The sequence below is a fragment of the Chanodichthys erythropterus genome, chromosome 16, assembly GCF_024489055.1.
Source record: "Chanodichthys erythropterus isolate Z2021 chromosome 16, ASM2448905v1, whole genome shotgun sequence".
Taxonomy (NCBI): domain Eukaryota; kingdom Metazoa; phylum Chordata; class Actinopteri; order Cypriniformes; family Xenocyprididae; genus Chanodichthys; species Chanodichthys erythropterus.
The window spans coordinates 34649757-34672629 of NC_090236.1; the positions used below are offsets into that span (position 1 = coordinate 34649757).

The following is a 22873-nucleotide window of genomic DNA, read 5'->3' on the forward strand; positions in this document are numbered from 1 at the left end:
ACTCCCACACATTTCACCTCCGTCTTTCCACAGCCGTCTTGAGTGGAGCACTGCCAGTCTCCCTCGTTTGCCTTCCAGCACTTATCCAAACACCCATTAAAACATGTCTGTTTACACAGTTGTATGCTTGTTTGCAGAGCAGTAAATAGAAGATCAGTTTGTTTCGTTGTCAATTTGAGCTCGATCTCTCCCAACCTCTTTTGTTCATACCTAGGGTGGGCTGGTATAATTAAAGGGATAATTTGCCCAAAAATTAAATTTCTGTCATCATTTAATCATGCTCATGTCTTTCCTCACTGGTATGATTTTCTTTTTTCATAAAATGTCAGTGTATGTTCCCAACTGAATCCTAATAGCGTCTCTGATTCAATGTTTAATAGCAAAAGCAACATAAAATTAATCAAAATTAATAATTTAAAATTTTAAAATAAATTTGTGATTATTTTGATTATTTTTAACTAGATTATACAATAAAAAATTTAATTTGTCAACTTTGGTCTATATGACTAAAATGGTTTCTCTGATTAAAAAAAAAAAAGCCATTCCATGGCAAAATATGTAAATATTGATAATCTATATAGATATATATAAAAAAAAAAAAAACTATGAAAAATATCGACCACTTATTTTATCTATTTTACCAAGCTCTATTCACACCAACTTGGCTTTTTTTCTAGGTCTCCATCACTCTTTCAATCTTCTATCAGTTCACTGTTCGCTCTATCTCCTGATCTTATGTTGTTCAAAGAGCCAGTGTTTTTTCTTTCTCCCTTGTGCGTTTTCATCCTAACATTGCTTTAGGCTAATAACTTACTTGGAACATATTCATGGGGCAAGACGATTGCGTTCAATAACCAAGCGTTGATGCAGCAGTCACACCCGTCCTCTTGAGGCACATTGCGTCACTTTCTTCTGCGTCTGTGCGGTGTTAATTTAGTCATGCGGCCTGGGAAAAACTCGAGTACGGCCACAATTGGCCCAGTCGCCTGATCTAGAGTGACATCAGGGCGGGCTGACCTCTGACCTTGAATCCTGACATGTTCTTTTTGTGTCTCGCTCTGGTCAACCGTACAGCAAAACTGTCAGCCAGAACTGATTGATGAAGCTTAGCGAAGGTCTAAATGATCAACTAATAGACAAGGAGGACCATGAGGCTTTTTGTCCGTAATGTTCTCTGACAAGTGTTTCCACTCGCTGGTATGTGACCATTCCCAAAATTCACTCTTCCTGTGTTACTACCTACTCATCTAATCACTCAGTTCTTGCTTTCAGAAAGCAGATATTTTCCCCCAACAGAGTTGGTTTGTTCACTCTGAGAGAGATGCAAAGAATTATGAGCTTCCTGGTGTCATTTTCCCCCACACTGAGATTGACTCCTTTAAAAGAGGTGGATTGCTGGAGCACATGAGCAACACTGTAAACTAGTGTAACGCTGCCCTCCACAGGCAGCAGTGTGCAGAACACTTGACGCATTTACACTTCAAAGGTGAAATTTAAAATTGTTTATTCTTAATACAGTTCTCTGGTCTTATTGTGCAGGATATAGCATGTTTTTTCAAAGAAAAATGTCTCTGAAACAACTGATTATGGCCTAGAACTGTTGGAAGCTCTATGCCATTGTGACACTGTTTGTCCAAACAATGGATGACCGTTTTAGAGACAGCCCTTGTTTTTAGAAGTTTGTTTGCTGCTTGTGAAGCAGAGATTGTTCACAGTAGCATTTAATGAGTCCAATGTGACTCATTTTCCTTATGAACAGCATCATTGTCTGGAGTCTATTTTTGTGAGGTGAACTGGTGATTAAATAAAGAAGAGGAGCGAGTTTATGCCTCTCTGAAGACCCATGTCTATTTCTGCAAGATGCGAGGGAATATATAGTCACATTTTTAGAAGTTCCATTAAAAGCGTTGATCATTCCTCAAATTTTAGACTAAAGAGAATCCTTGCTAAAATGAAGAGGGCCTGTTTTTGTGGTGATCCTTTTTTATGGCAACCAATTCTGAGGTGTCTTTTCTGTCCCCTGTGCACAGATGTGAAGGGGCCGGCCAGCCACCACTTCTCCTGCGGCCAGTCGCCATTCACGGAGCCCTGCGTTTGGGAGAGGAAGTACTGCATCCTGACGGATAGCCAGCTCATCCTGCTCAACAAGGAGGAAGAGGTGAGAGCGTTCCTTCCCTATGCTTTATCCCCTCATTCTTCTCTCTTCCTCTCCCTCAGAATGAAGAGTGAAGGACGGGTAAAGAAAGACACGCAGATGATGTTTGCACCTTGTTGTACGTTTCCCCTTTTGAGGGTTGCTTACAGATGTAATTTATTGACCTGGATGGGATTAGTTTTCCAAACGACCTACGAGTTATTAATAGGGCTGTCCTTGACTAAAGATTTTTGTAGTCTACTAGTAGTCATTTATTTGAGTGATTTAGTCAACTAATCGCATATGTATATTAATAAGCCAACTAAATCATAATAATGAGCCTTTAATTGCCTATATCAAGCGCACACATAAAGCTTGCCACAGTGCACAGGCAAAAGCAATGATTATGAATGTGTCATGAAAAAACAGCAAGTAGACTGTCTTAACATTTAATAATTTATTGATATTTTAGTGTTTTCGGCTGCAGAGATTGTCAACGATGCTGACTCATCATGGATGTGCATATGCATGTTTCATACAAATTACATAATCTAAGAATAGTAGTTTTCCACTTGAATTGGTTGATAATTGCTTCACATTTCAAGCTTTCTATAGATATATTTCTCGTGTCTGTGAGGCAAGTACGCCGAGTTTTGGTTTATTTTTTGACATGCTCAAGTTCACAGAGACCAAGACGTCAGAAATGCATCCTGTTTGTTTTCTTTGTTAAAAAGGCACAACGTTTTCTTGTTATTGTGAGTTTACACAAATAAAAGTAGACCCTTTACAGTTTTGAATGATATATATATATATATAATTGTTTTTCCTGTGACTAACCGACTAATAAAATTTTTGGTTGACTAAGCCTCTTCTAGTTGACTAATGATTTGTTGAATATTTGCGGGCAGCCCTAGTTACATATTATGTTTGTGATTCAAATAAAATCGCAAAGCAAATTTGCCTGACCTTCTTAAGAGAAACTAGTCCTGTCCGAACAGTGCTAGATAAAGTTACTTTTAAAAGTAATGCATTACAATATTGTGTTACTCACTAAAAAAAGTAACTAATTGCCTTAATTAGTTGCTTTTTATGGAAAGTAACACATTACATTACTTTTCTCATTTACTTTGAATGGGTGACGTCATGCGTTGCCGAACTGAATTGTGGGTTCCTTCGCGTCGCTTCACTCGTGTTGCAAGTGGCAGAAGTTGAAGATTTCTCAACTTTTCAAGCGCCAACGCAGGCGTCATCCAATTAGATGGCCCTATGCAAATTCCCTAGAGCAGTCGCCAACTAACTGTGTTCGTGCAACACCAGAAAGTAATGTGATTGGCTGTAATCACTATAACGGTCACGTCAACACAAGCTTCTGACACGCCCTCTGTCAAGCGTTGACGCTGACGCCCCGTGTGAATGCAGCGTAAATGTATGATCCTCTTTAGTCTAGAACTATTCTACAATAACCATCATGTTCACACAGCGCACACAACACCTCTCCATTTACTCCCGATTTCTCTCAACATGGTGACAGGAGAGCTGTCAGTCATTATATGGGAGAACAAAGTAACTTGCTTTACTTATTTGAAAAAAGCAACTTGGATATTTTGTTGTAAATTTAAAAGTAATGCATTACTTTACTAGTTACTTGAAAAAAGTAATCTGATTACATAACTTGAATTACTTCTAATGCGTCCAGTCTAGACATTTAGAGAGCCTTGTTTTGCAGTTTAATGATTTGTCCTCTTCTGCATTGAGTTTCAGCATCACTCTCTCTAAGCAGGGCAACCGATTTCACCTTGAGGTTATGAAAGAGAATAATCAATTCACTTAATGTATTGTAATAGTTTCTGATTGACAGATTGCTTTCATATTCATTTAAACTGTTAGTTAATTAGTAGCTGTGTTAGGGAAAAGGACTTTCTTACCCGCTGTTAGAATGTGTAGCCCTGTGACCTGCACCTACTGACCTCTGACCTCTGACTTGTTCCCAGATGCCATCTGAGGTCCATGAAAGCCCCACAGCATCCTCGTCAAAGGGTCGCAGCCTGAGAAGGACAGTCAGTGTGCCCTCTGAAGGACAGTTCCCAGAGTATCCACCAGAGGGAACCTCCATGTTAGGTAAGAGCCATGTGGTGCAAAATTGCACTATGCACACTTTCAGGGAGAGCAACCATAGAATCAGTTTCCCATGATAAAACTGAATATATTACAGAATTTTGATAAGGTTCTCAGACAATATATTTAATTGTTCATGTCCATTTCCACCTATTTTTACATTTAGATTACCTTTGCCATCATCAAACACTCAGTTTATTTTGAATTTCACGTTAATAACTTTAATAAATTGTTACAATTTAAATGTAGTTTTTAGCAAATAACTAAAATTTACTGATGTATTTGATACAAGAATAATATAGAATATTATTATCAGCTATGTATCAGTTATCAGACAAGATCAATCAATATTGTGATGCCAGTATTCACTGTAGCATTTAAAATAATTTGTTTTATTTTCTGAGGTATAAATATAGTATTTTAATATCAAATATTTGCTTGAGCTATAAGCAATAATTTTTATATCATTTTCATATCATTTATATCATTTTTCTGAATGTATTCTATTCTAGTTATGCTAAGACGAAATTTTTAACTTGTCTTTTGCAGTTTATTTAAAAAATAGTTTAATAATGTTTATGTTAGAAATGACCTTGGTCAAAAGGTGTGGAAATGCTGATTCAAACAATAACATGACCTATAGTTACTTTTGACAGAGGCTTTTTTGTTCTTACTATTGGGTTTCAAAAATAAAGCTTATACCGGGGGATCAAATGGCACTCTTTTAGCATTTACCATAGCTTTAAGATGTTGTTAAGCAGGCACGCTCACACTGCAGCTTATAGCACACGGATTTACGCTATAGCAGGCAGAGCATGAGGTGAATCTTGAACGAAATCACGTCAGTCGGTGCGTTTGTAACACCAGGTCCATTACTCTGAATCCACTGCCACAAGTACGGAGGATCAGGATAACAAAGCAGTGGATTTAAAAGGCAACACCGCAGGCTGGGCTTAGAGAAACATCAGACTGGGGGCGAAAATATGCATGCTGAAAACTGCGAAATATTTCACAAAAACAAAGATCAGTTGTACGACAGAATCAAATACATAATTCAGCACGTATGCTGTACATGAGACTGTTTTGTCTTGCTTTTGTCAGTGTTTACTCACTCTCATCTTGATCCAAATTATTTTTATTTTTTTTATTTTTTTCATCAGTGAAACACAATAAAATTATTTTGAAGTTTTTGTTACATAATCAACATTGGAACAACATTGGACCCCATTGATGTACCAAATAAGCAATGAGACCTTTTTCTGTGTTCCACAGAAGTAAGTCAAATAATTTGAATGGTATGAGGGTGGGAAAATGTTGTGCAATTTTGATTTTTGGATTAACTATCCCTTTAATGAAAAGTCATACGGGTGCTCCCTACCAAGCTGTTCTGAAAGCAAATAATTGGAAATAAAGAATTATGATTCACAACCCATCTCTCTTTCACTTTTTATTTCCATCTTATTCATCCCTCCATATCTGCATTTTTTCCTCATAACGTTTCGTTATGTTTGAGTAGCTTAGTTACGTTTTGATAGATTTGATCCCGCGACCTCCGTGGGCCGGGCGTGCTTGTGCAAAGAGGAGTATGGAGGAATGTAATTCCATGGAACAAAACTCACTGTTGTCAATGTGTTAGTTTTCCCTCTGTCTCTCTCTCGGGACAGTGTTGCTTTCCCTCCCAGGCCTGGGGGGGCCAATAACTGAAGCTGCCCCCTGACTGGTCTCGCATTCAGCGCCAGTACGTGCGGGGGTGCGGACACTGACCCAGTGGGCCGGTTGCTAAAGGCAGCGGTCAGAGAAATGCACAAATCTCTGTGACTAAGAGTCATTCATTCTCCAGACCCTCCTAAGCTGCACCGCCACAGATTCAGAGAGCGAGAGAAGAGGGTTATTTATATGTTAATGTTCGCTCTGTTTGACAATGACACACTCTGAAGCCGGGGTGGTGAGGGAGAGTCCTGGATTTCTGTGGCCATTCAGAACAGGTTGAGTCTCGAGAGGCTGTTAGATTCACAGCAACAAAAATTTAGTGAGATCATATGTGGGTTTTCAGTTTGTGTGGTTTCGATCTGTGAATCATACTTTGTTGTTGTTGTTGTTGCAGTGTGGAGAGATATATCACTTACTGAAGCTTCAGATCCGTCTTTCTCACAGTTGTCAAGACGATGAGTTTCTGACTTCTCTTACATGGCAAATAGAGATATTTATAAACTATGTTTGGATTGGTGATGTTGGTTTTCATTTATCTCACATACACACACTATTGTAACAAGGAGAAAATCTGATTTAAAAGGTTCGATTCTGTTTACTCGTCTTTATGAATTTCTTTATTCTAAAGAACACAAAAGAAGACATTTTGTACGGTTTTTGTCTGTACAATGAAAGTAAATGGGGTCCAAAACAACATTAGACCCCATTGATGTACATTGTATGAACAAACAAGACATTTTATCTTGTGTTTTTCACAGAAAACTTAAAGGTGCCCTAGATTCAAAAATTGAATTTACCTCGGCATAGTTAAATAACAAGAGTTCAGTACATGGAAATGACATACAGTGAGTCTCAAACTCCATTGTTTCCTCCTTCTTACATAAATCTCATTTGTTTAAAAGACCTCCGAAGAACAGGCGAATCTCAACATAACACCGACTGTTACGTAACAGTCGGGGTGTACGCCCCCAATATTTGCATATGCCAGCTCATGTTCCCAACATTATGAAAGGCATTACACAAGGGCAGCCAGTATAAACGCCTGGATCTGCACAGGTGAATCATCAGACTAGGCAAGCAAGCAAGGACAATAGCGAAAAATGGCAGATGGAGCAATAATAACTGACATGATCCATGATAACATATTTTTAGTGATATTTGTAAATTGTCTTTCTAAATGTTTCGTTAGCATGTTGCTAATGTACTGTTAAATGTGGTTAAAATTACCATCGTTTCTTACTGTATTCACGGAGACAAGAGCCACTTGCAGTCTATATAATGCACAAACACAACTTCATTCTTTATAAATCTCTCCAACAGTGTGTAATGTTAGCTTTAGCCACGGAATAAAATCAAACTATTGCAGATTCAAATGTAAACATCCAATTAAATACTCTACTTATGCGATTAGACATGCTGCATGACGAACACTTTGTAAAGATCCATTTTGAGGGTTATATTAGCTGTGTGAACTTTTGTTTATAGCCGTTTAAGGCAAGCACGAGCTCCGGGGGCGGAGAGCACGATATTTAAAGGGGCCGCGCTGCATAAATCGGCGCATTTATAATGATGCCCCAAAATAGGCAGTTAAAAAAATTAATTAAAAAAAAAACTATGGGGTATTTTGAGCTGAAACTTCACAGACACCTTCAGGGGACACCTTTGACTTTTATATTACATCTTTTGAAAACATGTTCTTGGGCACCTTTTTAAGTTTTAGAACTAAAAGAGTGTAGTAAATGATGACAGAATTTGAATTATTAGATGAACTATCCCTTTCAAATTCAATATTTGAAATAATAACATCCAAATGTACCTGTGGTAAAAGTAATGAAGCATTTAATAGAGACTAAAATAGAATAATGGATATCTATTTTGGTAGATGAAATGCGTTTCATTCTATTGTTGCTCTACATAATATGTCCAATTGATTTTGCTATTTATACGCATTGAGGCGTTGAGGATGTCTCAGCTTTACAGATCTACTAATATTGTTCCCCAAGTCTGTTTTCCCTAAAGGTCTCTCTGCAACATTTTGTTTAGTGTTTTATTGAAAGAAATAAAAAGGATGAAAATATTTCCGTGAGCAGTGTCATGGGGCATGCTGTCCTGGAAAACTCACTTTTACGTGGTGGGCGAGGCAGATCAAAAGAACTTCCTGGCGTATTTAGGGCAAGAAAAACTGCTACTAGTATGTTTGATAGCTGAATATCTTTGTTTTGCTCTGGGGAGAAGGAATGAGACACTAGTATCTGTTCTTTAAGATTAAAGTCAGTGTAATATTTGCATAATGAACAGCGTTTGGTCTTCTTTCGTTGCAAACTAAATTGTGACTGCCATCGTCATCTGCATTTTTTCTCCTTGACCCTTTTTTTTAGGAAGCCATCTTTTCTAAAAAATCATAATGTTTGTGCATGTTTTGTTTTGGGGTGAATTTTAGAGTAGAGTAAAACAACAAAATTGCAATGCTGGGCCTTTATTAGGATTATAAAATTTCACCACATAGTAATATAGAGTTTGCTTTAACTTTTTCAAAAACTTCCCAGCAAGTTAGAAGGCTGAATTTCGGATATGTTCATCCCAGAGCATTCCTCTGTCATTCTCTAAAGTATCAGGATCCTGTAATATCCCTGCTCCTCACAGACTCCACTGTAAAGTAACTCCAAATACATAGTTATAGGCTTGGAGAGCAGTTGCTTTGACCTCTATAAAGCTTTTCCACTGAGCTAGAAAACAGAAGCTTCAGTCTGTTCATCTCAGAGCAACCATTTTGCACATAAAGTTTAATCTCTCAATGTTGAAAATCATTTAAAGTAGTTTATCTATGATTTATTGAATCGACTCTGTTGTGTAACATTTAAAAATTATGCATTTCTGCAACATTCTGATTCTGTAGATTCTCATATTTTACACATTTTTATTGCAGTGTTGCAGTATTATCACTAAATTTCCTTAAAATCGTAAGGGAAAACTACAGATCAAATACCTGAAGATTGCAAAATATGATCTAAAACGGCAATGATGCCAGTCAGCAGTGACCATATTGTGTGACTTTGGCGTGCTGGGAGATTCAAATTGCAAATATTTCTCTGCCAGACTTGTTGCTATGATACATTTCACACGTAAGCTGCTGTTATATGTAGCTTCAACCCATATTAAGTGAAAAATATGCATTATTTAATTGATTTAAACAGCAGTTCTCTGAGTGTTAACTATCTATAATATTTTACACTCAGCATTTAATTTGAAAATGCTAATCTAGTTAGAGTATTTTACTGCTTTCTTATGACATTAGGCTCTTTTGATTTAATTGAGTTGGTATTTTGAATACACCTACAGTATGAAATGGCATTCAACACAATGCTGTTGCTCAGAAAAATAAATTAGTCGAGTTGTACGTCCAGCTGCTTCACTTCCCCCATTCATTCCACTATATTGTTATTCACTACTGAGAGTTTCCGGTCCTTTCTCAGGCATGTAACAGGTGAAATGTCTTATTTGTGTTACACAATGAGTGAAATACAATAGTGCAACCATACTTTAAAATATAGTCAATGCTATATTTATTATGACTATTTCTTATGTGGAGCACAAAATGAAATGTTAGGGACTGTCATCCTAATCCTTGTATCTTTTTTCCCCATGCAATTAAAGTGAATGATAACTGAAAATAAAAAGTGCATGCATCATGTGCATGCATCATATATATCTTTACTAGTATAGTATTACAAGTACATTTCTGGTAACTTGTGTCTGGAGATGGACAGTGTGAGGTCGTCTATAGATTCAACTTAAAGGATCCTCAGAAAGGACAGCCATTTGTGATTTTTCAATAGACACGGAGTGGGTTTGACTGGATCGTGCTCAGGCTTTACTGCATTCCTCAGTCAGTGAAGGGGGTGTGAGAGACTTCTCTCACTAAACACCGGCTCATCTCATCTGCTCTCTGGGATTGTTTCATTTTGTTTTCACGGAGGGATGTGACTATAACTGATTTGCGGGATCGATATCAACCATGGAATTCATAGGTATGTTTTTGCGAAGCACTTTATGTTCAACGGTTGTGGAGCCACACGGCAGTAAGTTGAATTGCCGCCGCATATTGTTCTTTTGGTCTTTTACTAAGGATATTTATTTCTCCATGCTTTTCAAGCACCATATTTTAATTAAGATTTTCACACTTGTTATTATTTTCCTTTCTAATGCAGCCTATATTGGCGTTGTAGTGTGTATTCAACAGTTGTCTGAAGTTGAAACTTCTTCACCGTTGTATATAACCGAATCTATATACGTTTCTGTTTACGATTCGCGACCGATAAGCGATTATTTTTGATTTCATGATATGGATTTTTTATGAACATGTGTTTTACCGCCGTTTCAGACGGAACACCGCATTAAAATACTCTGAATCTAGTGTTTGAAACATAAAGCGTGACTATCGCCAACGAATGATTCTAATGAGTCGGTTCTTTGTAGTGAATCACTAACACACAGCCCAACCGAAGTAGCCCGACTCCCGAACAAATGCCTCGTTTGAGTCGGTTCGAAATATGATTCACCAATTGAATCATTCAGAAAGGTTACTGGCATACTGAATCGCTTGTAGTTATTTATATCGTCGTTTTAAATCAAGAATTGTTGCCTTATGTTGTATTTAAAGCTTTTAATACTTTAATCAGTAGTGTTTTATAAAAATACATGAATGAAATATGAAGTACTAAAAGAATCTTTAGTGGAACCAGAATAATTGAGAGGAATTGAAAGCAGAAATGTTAAATTCCTTACCATTCTCATTCCTCATTTTTAAGGGGTCTGGTTTTAAAAATGGACATTTTCATTGTCTGGTTTAACGAGAGCCTAATTTAGATTAACAATGCCTCGTTGTCATTGTGCTTTTAGAAGAACATTAGAAGAAAGCATCGATTCTTCCGCTTGCCTGCACCTCTATCCTTCATTAACGGTCACCCCTCATGGCGTCCACTGCTGTTATTTATTTATTTGCCCTTTTAATGTCATCTATCCTTTTATGCTTATGTATTAAAAGGCAGTGGGATGCTGGGATTAATCCTAGCACAACACCCTGAATTTGAACTATATTAATTAATAAGTAGTTATAAAATAATATTTATTTATTATGGAATGGAATGGATGAGATTTAGAGTAAGCTGCATCACAAAGAGATTGCTTTCTTAGAAATGCCACCAATATTTCGATTAGTGCAGAGTAGTTTTGCATGCCAAAAGGAGTGCCATTGCATGAGTTTTCAATTTTAAATATCATTCAAACTCCCTTTGGATTTGAGATTTCTAAAGCATATTGAAATAGGTTTTTCATGGAAAATATTATTTGGATGTTAACTCCTGCTTGGAGTCATTCAATCTTTGTTGTTCATTGCCCTGCCCCCGTCTAACAAGATTTTTAGGCTGTCACTGAGGCCTGAAACCTGTTTTGTGATTCTGGATAGCATCATCGAAACATGACAGTCATCACATAATATTTGTTCTGTTGTGTATCTAGGCCTAAGTGTTTCAGTTGTAAGTGGAAAGGAAGTGTGTACGCCGTATGACCCTTGTTTAAACCTCACCACTCTTTTAATACCTGATATTAAACTTGAAATACCTGTCTGTGGGTTTCCGTCATTTTTAACCAAACCTGTTTGGCATTTAGATTCTGAGGCGTCATTAACTAAAACAATGCAAGTTCTGTGAGTTGCAAGGATCTTAACATAGTGCGCCACACCTGTCTGCTGAGTGTAAGAGTGGAAAAGATGTACTTTGTGTCTCCAGTGTCACAGCTTGGTGTTGTGAAATCACTACATTCCAGACATTTGGAATCACATAGAAACGGATAGATGGAAAAGTAAATAGTGAAAGACGTCTTGTCATCGGGAAAGGAAGAGAATAGATACACTGTTGTGCTTCTGTTTGCACTTGTTTCATTAGATAACACATTCTCAAGAGCAGTGGTATTTAGGAAGGTGCACCAACCTGAACTGAAATGGCAGGGCAAGAGAGAAATGACTAGTATTAGTCAGCAAACACTTCTGGAAGTGTTCTGTTGCGCCATCAATCTGTTAATATATTTTAGCACCACAAACCGAAGTTTGAAGTATCGTGAACCCAGCAATAAAAAGAAATATAACCTCTCCTAAAATGCTCTTGGATATCTAGCTAAAAAGAAAAAAACAATCATTGGAGATAACAGGCTGATGGATAAAAAGTAGTTCTGAGTAAATCCTGTCCGGGCACAGTAGTTTCCACTAACTGACTAAAACCACTCTGTTTTGCAGTGGCTTTTGTACAGGATTTTCCCATGGCTTTACAGTCTCTGAGCATAATGATGCAGGGAAATGCTGCAGTTGCATGTGGCGGAAGCATAGAGCTTTTCTCCACTTCGCTGTTGCCTCTGCTGTTCCACTAAATATGAATAATTAATGCGGCCTGCACATTTCATATCAGGTATCATCATCTTTACTGTGATGGTGTGGAGAGGCCTGACAAACAGCCTTTTCATGTATTCCATACTGTTCAGGCATGTATTGATAAGTTTGAAGAAGGTTTCTCCCTCTGTAAGGTCTTGTTCTTCTGATCATGTTGGGATAGTGAGGAATGATTAGGAAAGCTCAACAACAAGAAAGCATGAGGGCAGTGAATCAGTTTTGGGCCAGTGTTTAATCTCATGTATTATGATCCTTTACATGCATTTTTATGCCTTAAACCTAAACAGTTGGTGGTTAATTTTGACAACTTTTTAACCCCTTAACTGTCACTCCCATTTCTGGGGAACAGAGCCCAACTTAAATTGTTTTAAATCTTGAATACTTCCGAGCGCAGACTTAAATTTTGTCTTCTTATAAAGAGGACACTTGGCAGAATATTTTAGAAGTTAGAGAAAAATATGAAAGTGAAATAAAAAAAAAAAATAGTTATTGAATTCTCAGATTAGGAAAATGTAAAAATATGATTTCTTATTTATATAAATTTTATATATTTGACAAAACTAATTTTATTCTAAAACTGCAAGAAAATCAAAGCTAAAATCTAAACAAGTGGTTTCAAATTTTAGGTTGATATCTCAAGAATTGAGCTTTCAGTAAGATTTCGTTTGGGCGCGGTGTCAAACTTTTCCACTAGATACCATCCAGACTCCATTGGTGACCACATAAGGACTCTTCCATTTCCATATAGCCTGTGATTTGTGTGCCCTGAACCATTTATTTCCATAATGTTCATACAATTTATGAAACTGACGTTCTATTCAGAAGTAGTATGGGCAGAATGGCAGTTTTTCGTTTTAATTCTAAACCTCTAACAAACACATAAAAGACATGCAAAAATAACAAGCTTTAATATTTTCATTGCTATTTCAAAATAAATGTCTGAACATGCCTTATGAGTCTGAAAATATTGTTGCAAATTAATAATGTCATTTGTCTTGAAAATATAAAAAAATTATATATAGTTTTCAATACTTTTTTCGGTTTAGGTGTGTGTGTATGTATATATAAATTTATCATTTTCGTGTCCTGCACCACATTTTTTTTAATCAGCAAATCATTTGTGCCCATGGGCGTGCTGGTCTGAAAACGAGGTGTGTTCAGGCGCATTGTTGGCGCATTGCTATGTTGAAGCAACTGAAATAGACTGCGCCATTGACCAATTGAAACCTTTATATATTTGTTTTGTTATTTAAAGAACGTGTTGGTAATATGTGCTTATTACACACACAGGGAAACATGATAAATATTAAAAGTAAAAGGATTACAATGTAAAAGATTATTATTGTGTGCATAAAGATAAAAACGCTTCGGTGGAATCCAGCTTGTCCTGTAGATGGTCTGCTTGCGTGCTTTAACTTCGCGCACAAGCAGATCTGGTTCCTTACTAGAGAAGCTTCAGTTTTTCTGCTGGCAAGTTCCGCCATGTAAATAGCGAATCCGCCGTGGCACAACTGGCTTTTAATGGGAATAAGAGATGAGACTCTGATTGGTTTATTGCATGTTGCACCTAAAACACACCCATTACTCATTAAGAGACTAGAGACAACCCTTTTAGATCATGCACCGGGCGCACCCACCATTTTCCCCATGGATTCGGACACGCCCTAAGCGCACTTGCGCCATGTGCTTAGATCATTAAAATAGGGCTCAAAATGTTACATTATATTACGGTTTATACAATTAAATTTATATACTTAAATTGAGGCCAGTGAATGTTGGAAAGCCAAGTTGACCTGTTTTCTTGCCTTTTTTTTTTTCTCTGTGGTTGGTGGACGATGAAATGGCTGAAAAATCTGAGACTCACAGTGAAGGAGAGACCTAACCACCCTAGCATTATGGCTTAGAGCTTTGCACAATGCACAGACAATCTCCACCCATTGTAAAAACCTAGTTTCCCAGTGAATTGTGTCTCCCCTACAATGCATCCATATATCAATACATTTAATGATGGTCTTCTCATCCATGCAGAGAATGATGGATAATATTAGTGCCGTTATGCTTAATGTTGCAGGGAGTTCGGCTCTAGAAAAAGCATTGTGACAAAATCATAGTCTTTTTTTTTTTTTTTTTTATCAGCTAAAGCCGTATTGATTAATTTACACCCTCCAAATGGCATTTTACCACCGATTGATTGCCCATCTCAGAGGGCAATAAAAGGCAATACGGTGTTGCTCTAACTAGGGACCACCCTCTCACCATCTCACCATCCCCCACCCCCTATCCACCAACACCAGAACACCCGCATCACTTCTAATTACAGCCTGGGTCCTTGTTTCAGGTCTTGCTGTGTTAATTTTAACCCCTCTGTTATCTCCAGTGCTGTATTGATCCGAGGAAGGGCTGGGCCAAATCAATGCAGTAAGTGGATTTACAGGGGCAGTCGCAGCCTGCAGGGTAGGAGAGAAGGAGAGACATTACACTGTGCTGGGCTCACATAGGGGCTGACAGGAAGACCTGACGACTCTGACGCCAGGGGACAGAGGACAGTCAGGGACAGTCTGACCTTGGGCTGCACATAGTGAGGAGATGGATGGGCTGAGAGTTACAGAGAGAGAGAGACAGGAATAATTCTAGGTGTGATGTAATAGCTGTGATTTAAGGGAACTAAATGAATGTGTAGTCACTGAGAATAGCTGGTTTGTCTATGCTGCCTACTTTTTTTGGGCTGGCGCAAAAGATTCACACAGCTTTGGATTGAGACCTAAGTTGGTCTTTATTTGCATTGCTAAGCTGTGAACATTTTTGCTACAGCATATTTAAGACTATCGAAAGGTGTTTTTTATACTATGTTTTGGGGTGGGGAGGGTAAAATTTTAGTCGTTTAGGCGGTCATATTTGCAACGCCTCTGTGCAGCTATTTCAGGCATCCAAGACCAAGTCCTGTCTATTTGAATGGGGGAATCCTGACATCTCATAAACTGCTTGGTGAACTCACAATTAGGCTAAATAAAGTATTTCAAATCAGCTACAAAATCTGACATGAACTGTCACATAAATGTTGCTTCTTATGCTCAAATAGCATAATAATTAAAAAAAGCTTGTTTTTCAGGCTAGTTGAGCCAATGCGCATGTGCAGTCCTAAGCGCAAGTCTCAGGTTTCTATGGAAACCGGAGCCTCTAACGGCAGCTGCAGTGATGCAATAACTTTATCAATCAGCGATTGGCTCTTTTACTTAGAAGGCGGGACGTATTCCACCAGTTGCAGTTTCTCCCATTCATAACTAATAGAAGTGAACAGTCTTTCTAGTCTTTGACTCAATTGTCGCAGCTTCAGTTGTGTTGCAGAGAGGGAGGGGCAATCAGACTCCAATGTTGAATGTAAAAATAACCTTTATAAAATTCACACACTTCAGTGTGTAAGAGCATAGTAGTTTATTTGAGACACAACTAGCATTATCTTGACATGTCACCAACACAAACCAAACTTTTCCAGGCCCCAGCTACAGTGTTTAAGGGCGGGTCAAAGTAGACATTGTTCACGGGCAGCCAATGAAGACCATTGGCTGGCATTATGCAAATTTGTTACATTGTTATATAGGTTTGTAACAGGAAGTGAGATTGGAATTGCTTACAACTTGTTTCTGCCGTTCCGAATCAGGAGACAATAACTTGATTTGTCATGCATTTTGATCTTTAAAGTGCCCCTATTATGGCATTTGAAAGGTTCCTATTTTTGTTTTGGGAGTCCCCAACAGCAGGTTTACATGCATGCAAGGTCAAAAAACACTTTCATTGTCTTATAATATGCATTTATTTGACCTTAATTCGCTCAACGATTCATTTTTTCAAACCCCTTTTTTGCGTGACGTTAATCTGCGGTGATTGGTCAGATGACTGCTGGTTAACATGGAGTACAGTATACAGTATTTGCATCATTTACATTATATTATAATAATGATGGTGCTCCGCTCTGTTCTAAAAATAAAAACTAAACAACTAAAAACGTATTGTGCATGCTACAGAGAACATAACAGCAACAATTATTAATCATACTTACAGGTTGTGATTCGGAGGAGGAAGAAGCTGGTCCAGATAAACTGGGTACTGACCCATCCTTCAATAACTACTGGCTTGTGAATCCCTTTTTGAACGCATTTTGGTTAAAAAAGCAGTCGTCATTAAAATGATGGGAACACAGCACTGTTCGGGCTATACTGCTGTGGTATTATTGTAAAGATGAACTTTAAAAACTGATTTTTCATGTATTTGCAGTGTTTGAGGGGTTTCCTCAAAGTTTCCCTGAGGTCTGCGCAGGCAATATGCTAATGTTTCGTCTTGACTTCACAACGAAACAAGTGGTACTTGCAGCTTGGGATTCATTTTTACAAACGACTCGTTTAATTGACTCAAAGTCGACTCTTACTTTTGAGAGACAATAACTTTATATTCAGTGCACTTTCAGATTTAAAACTTTGCAGGATGTTTTCATTCACTAAGTTACACACTACATGAAAGGTCATTTTCAAAAATCCATTATAGGGGCACTTTAAAACTTTGCAGAGCTTTTACGTTCACAAACGGCTATATTACACACTGCATGAAAGCTAGGCCTAATTTTCGAAAAAGCATAATGGGGCACTTTAAGCTTTGAATGTCTGTGGTGTAAAGATCTCAACAGGTTTATGATGATGAAGTGAACGTCATTTATTCACCATGACCTTTATTGCAGTATAATGCATTTAAACCATTGTTTATCAGTGGTTATTTTTGTTTTTATTTTTACCAAACTATGGAATGCCATTGGGTCATGTTAAGTTACTTTATTTCTTTACGTTGTAGATTTTACGTAGCAGTTAGTACACACACTCCCAGTGGTGGACGAAGTACACAAATCAGGAACTTGAGTAAAAGTACAGTGTGGTAAAGTTCGTAGTTGTGGGAGGAAAGAGGACAGGGATCGGCTTTTAGCTGCTGACAGTCGCTTTATTCTTTCTCAAAGAGAAAATGTCACACAAAGAACACAACAAAACAAAAGCTCGGTGCAACGCACACTTCAATTCTCCACATCCGAAGACGGGCTTCACTCCAATGGACCGGACGGCATACACGACTGTCAGCAGGCTCTCTCTCTCCTCCACTCCTGCTTCTCCTGGCGTTTTATCCTGTCTCCACGCCAATTACTGGAACGAGAAACAGGTGTTCGTAATTTGCATCTAACCCGTTCAATCACCGCGCCTCCCCTGACGCTCCCTCCTGTTGCAGAACCCGCTAAACCACGCCCCCCTCGCCACATACCCCCACCGCCCGACTCAGGCCGGGGAGCCGTCCGGCCTGCAGCCCCCCCCCATTCTGGAGCGGTAGTCGGCCCCAGCCATCTGAACACCCGGCCTGTGGATCACTTTGAATTTAAAAGGCTGTAAAGCAAGATACCAACGAGTGATCCGCGCGTTGGTGTCCTTCATGCGGTGGAGCCACTGCAGAGGGGCATGGTCCGAACAGAGGGTGAACTCCCGCCCCAGGAGATAATAGCGGAGAGTGAGGACGGCCCACCTGATGGCTAAACACTCTTTCTCCACGGTGCTGTACTTAGCCTCTCTCTTGGAGAGCTTGCGGCTAATGTACAGCACCGGCCGCTCCTCACCCTCTATCTCCTGGGACAGGACTGCACCCAGCCCCCTGTCCGACGCATCTGTCTGCAACAAAAAAGGAGAGAGAAATTAGGGGAATGAAGTAACGGCCCGCCACATAAAGCAGCCTTCACCTGGGTAAAGGCCTGCTGGCACAGCTCCGTCCACTGGACCGTATCTGGTGCATCCTTTTTAGTCAGATCAGTCAACGGGCTGGTGAGGTCCGAATAATTAGGAACAAACCTTCTGTAATATCCCGCCAGCCCGAGGAACTGTCTTACCTCCTTTTTGGTCTTGGGACGCGGACAGGTTGCAACCGCTGCTGTCTTATCAATTTGGGGACGCACCTGTCCATATCCCAAGTGGAAGCCCAGATACCTTACTTCCACGCGCCCAATTGCACACTTCTTCGGGTTGGCCGTGAGCCCAGCTCCTCTCAGCGATCTCAGTACAGCCCTCAAATGCTGCATATGCCGCTGCCAATCATTACTAAAAATAATAATGTCATCCAGATAGGCAGCCGCATACGCAGCATGGGGCCGTAACACTTTATCCATGAGTCGCTGAAAGGTAGCCGGTGCCCCGAACAGCCCGAACGGAAGGGTCACGAATTGGTGTAAACCAAACGGCGTCGTGAAAGCGGTCTTTTCTTTGGATAACGGAGACAAGGGGATCTGCCAATACCCTTTAGTTAAGTCCAGTGTCGAATAAAAGCGAGCTGTACCAAGCCGGTCAAGCAATTCGTCCACACGCGGCATTGGATACGCGTCGAACTTCGACACTGCATTCACCTTGCGATAATCCACGCAGAACCGCACTGAGCCGTCCGTTTTGGGAACCAAAACTATCGGGCTCGCCCAATTACTGCTGGATTCCTCTATTACCCCCATGTCAAGCATTGCCTCTAATTCTGCCTGAACCACTTTTTTCTTGTGTTCAGGTAACCTATACGGCCGGCTGCGAATCACCACGCCCGGCTCGGTCTCGATGTGGTGCTGAATGAGGTCCGTACGGCCCGGTACGGGAGAGAACACGTCGGCAAACTCAGCCTGTAATTTAGAAACATCAGTGAGCTGTGAGGGCGAAAGGTGATCTCCCCTGGGGCCAGAGCGAGGGATTGTTTTTTTACATTCGCCTCTGGCCCAAGATCATCCTCTCCGCTAATCACCGTCGCCAGCATCACTGATTCCGCCTCACTCCACTTTTTCAGGAGGTTGAGGTGATAAATCTGACGTGCCCCTCTCCTATCGGACCGTATTACCTCATAATCGAGATCCCCAATTCGTCGTGTGACCTCAAATGGTCCTTGCCACTTCGCCAGTAATTTTGAGCTTGACGTTGGAAGTAATACAAGCACTTTCTCTCCCGGTGCAAATTTACGTAGATTCGTTCCCCTGTCATACAACCGGCACTGTCTGTCCTGGGCTTGTAACAAATTCTCCATAGATAGCCGCCCCAAAGTGTGGAGTTTTGTTCTCAAGTCCAGCACATACTGAATTTCATTTTTTGATTGAGACGGTCCGTCCTCCCAAGATTCTCTTAGGACATCCAGTACCCCGCGGGGTTGGCGCCCAAAGAGAAGCTCAAAGGGGGAAAACCCCGTGGAGGCTTGCGGGACCTCTCGCACAGCGAACCACAGGGGTTCCTCCCATTTATCCCACTTTTTGGCGTCTTCTTGCACGAACTTACGAATCATGGATTTAGCGTGCGATTAAAACGTTCGACCAACCCGTCCGTTTGTGGGTGAAAGACGCTGGTTCGAATCGATTTAATGCCCAACAATTCGTACAGTTCGCGTAACGTACGTGACATAAACGCCGTGCCTTGGTCAGTGAGGATTTCTTTCGGAATCCCCACCCGGGAGATTAAACTGAAGAGGGCGTCCGCAACACTCTTGAGAAATGTTGCGGAGAGCCACTGCTTCTGGATATCGGGTTGCATAGTCCACAATGACTAGAGCAAACCGATGTCCTCTCGCTGATCGCTCTAATGGCCCGATGAGGTCCATACCAATTCGTTCGAAGGGGACCTGCATTAATGGAAGGGGGCGCAAAGGCGCTTTTGGGGTGGCCGGCGGATTTACCAGCTGACATTCACGACAAGACGCACACCACCTGCGCACGTTCTCGTGAATGCCCGGCCAAAAGAATCGGGTCATGAGGCGATTTAGTGTCGCTGTTTGTCCTAAGTGTCCAGCCATTGGGTTAGAGTGAGCCGCATGGAAAAGCATTTCCCTGCGGCTCTTTGGTACTAACAACTGGGTTGTATCTTGTTTTGATTGAGCGTCTTGGGTCACTCGATACAACCTATCTTTAATAATCGCAAAATAGGGGTAAGTCAGTGGTCGTCCAGGCTGGAGAGACTGACCGTCGATCATGCTGACCCTCTCAAACGCATTTTTCAGCGTCTCATCGTGAGACTGCTCCAGGGGAAAATCATCACGGTCCGAGAGAATCAGTCTCCCGATTCCGCTCGGTTCCCCTGAAGCAGACACCACTGGTCCCTGATCAGTCTCCCCCGCCTGCACTCGCACTTCCTTCCCCCGCGAACATCTCTTCCAAGAGGCACCCGAACATAAATGTCCCAATAATTTATTAAACGCGGGCCAATTTGTCCCCAAAATTATCGGGTGCCGGAGGTGGGGATTAACTGCCACCTCTACACTATGCTTTTGACCCCTAAATAGAATCCTGACCGACACCAACGGATAACTCGCGATATCCCCGTGCACTCACCGTACCCGACCCATGCGGCCTGTATCCAATGCCCCGGATGAAATCAGGCTTTGATGCACCGAGGTTTGGTTACAACCCGAGTCCACCAAAGCCTGATATGTACCCCTTGATACTCACTGGTATCTGGTACTGACCAGCTTGACCGGGGGCAACCTGCAGGTCGTCCGGGACCCGGATCAATGTCCCCACCTCCATCATTGGACACCGGTCTAAAAAGTGATCCGGGTCCCCGCAACGCCAGCAGGCCGGCCCAGACCTGCCCGCCGCTCCAGTGGCGGAGAACGGGCCGGATGATTGGCGGGGAGAGAGGGAGAAGCAGGCGCGGGGGTCCGGTCCGGGGGTGGCCATACCCGCCCCCCTGGGGGGGGCTATCGGTGCCACTAACGGCCGGAAAACCGTTCCACCCCGCCCCCCGGGGTGGAACACGAGGCGGGCCGGGCGGACGGGACCTAGGAACAGGGACAGGTCGAGAGAGAGAGAGAGAGAAGGGGGAGAGGGGGAGAGAGAGACAGATGGTAGGGGCTCGCCGACCCCTGGGCACGCCACCAAGTGGTCCTCCGCCAGTTGGATGGCCGAATCCAGCGACGTGGGCCGGTGGCACTGGACCCACTCGGCGGTCTTCCTCGGGAGCCGAGTGGTGAACTGCTCCAGCACCACACGATCGATGATCTGCTCCACGCCACCTCCGTCGGCCATCAGCCATTTGCGGCACGAGTCCCGGAGCTGTTGGGCCAACACGAAGGGCCGGCCCGCTTCCCCCAGCTCCAAAGACCGAAATCGCTGACGATGCTGTTCGGGGGAGCGGCCGACCCGCTGCAGGATGGCCCTCTTCAGGTCGTCGAAGACCAGGAGGTTCTGGATGGGCAGCTGCTGGGCTGCCACCTGCGACTCGCCCGACAGCAGGGGGACGAGCCGCATGGGCCACTGGTCCCGGGCCAACCGGACACTTCAGCGGACTTCTCAAACAAGTCGAGGAAGGCCTCCGGGTCATCGTGCGGGCCCATCTTCTGGAGTGGCAGCTGGAAGGAGGCAGCAGCTGCCTCGGTGGTTCCCACAGGAACCTCCCGGTCTATCCAGCTCCGGAACCTCTCGCGGTCCTCCTGCTGGCCCTGGATGATGGCCTCGAAGCGGCGCTCCTGGTCGTTGCGAAGATCCACCAGGGCCCGATGTTGTTCTTGGTGAAGGACCGCGAGGGATGCGATGATGTCCGCAAACGGCTTTCCAGCGGCGGGGGCTGCCTGCATGGCGGCGGCTTCCGTCTCTTTCCTCCCGGGTTTCGGCACCAGTGTGGTAAAGTTCGTAGTTGTGGGAGGAAAGAGGACAGGGATCGGCTTTTAGCTGCTGACAGTCGCTTTATTCTTTCTCAAAGAGAAAATGTCACACAAAGAACACAACAAAACAAAAGCTCGGTGCAACGCACACTTCAATTCTCCACATCCGAAGACGGGCTTCACTCCAATGGACCGGACGGCATACACGACTGTCAGCAGGCTCTCTCTCTCCTCCACTCCTGCTTCTCCTGGCGTTTTATCCTGTCTCCACGCCAATTACTGGAACGAGAAACAGGTGTTCGTAATTTGCATCTAACCCGTTCAATCACCGCGCCTCCCCTGACGCTCCCTCCTGTTGCAGAACCCGCTAAACCACGCCCCCCTCGCCACATACAGATACCCTGATAAAATATTACTCCTTTTCAATTTTACTTGAGTAGAAGTACAAAAGTACTTGATTTTTTTAATGTACTAGCACTAGCCAATAAGGAAAATTTATGCAGACAATTAATATTTATTGATCTGCAAGTAAGAAAATAATATAAAATAAAAAATACTCAGATGAATGTACTAAAGTACAGTAACTATGTAAAAATACTTTGTTGCTGTCCACTCCAATACCTTAATTTGAGTCTGGCTTGCATCATTTCCTGATCCCAGCCTCCTGATAGCAGCTGATATTGCTTTATTTGATTTAAAAAGGTTTTTGAAGGACATGCTAAATATAGCACATGAAGTCGTGCCCTTTCAGTTTTCAGTCCACATGCAGTTCTGTCTTATTTCAGTAGGTCACGTCCAGCTAATAGCTAACATGCTTTGACCTGTGTAATCTGACAAAAGCT

General features: G+C 41.6%; 1 protein-coding gene across 4 annotated transcripts in view; it reads left to right on the forward strand.

The window, feature by feature from the left end:
- Positions 1-22873, forward strand: part of rasal2 (RAS protein activator like 2) — a 104294-nt gene that overhangs the window by 42602 nt on the left and 38819 nt on the right. For all 4 annotated transcript variants that reach the window (XM_067362084.1, XM_067362083.1, XM_067362081.1 and 1 more), the window contains exons 2-3: positions 2031-2158; positions 4126-4252. In XM_067362084.1, the coding sequence (XP_067218185.1) occupies positions 2031-2158; positions 4126-4252 (255 nt within the window). The remainder of the gene's footprint in view (positions 1-2030; positions 2159-4125; positions 4253-22873) is intronic.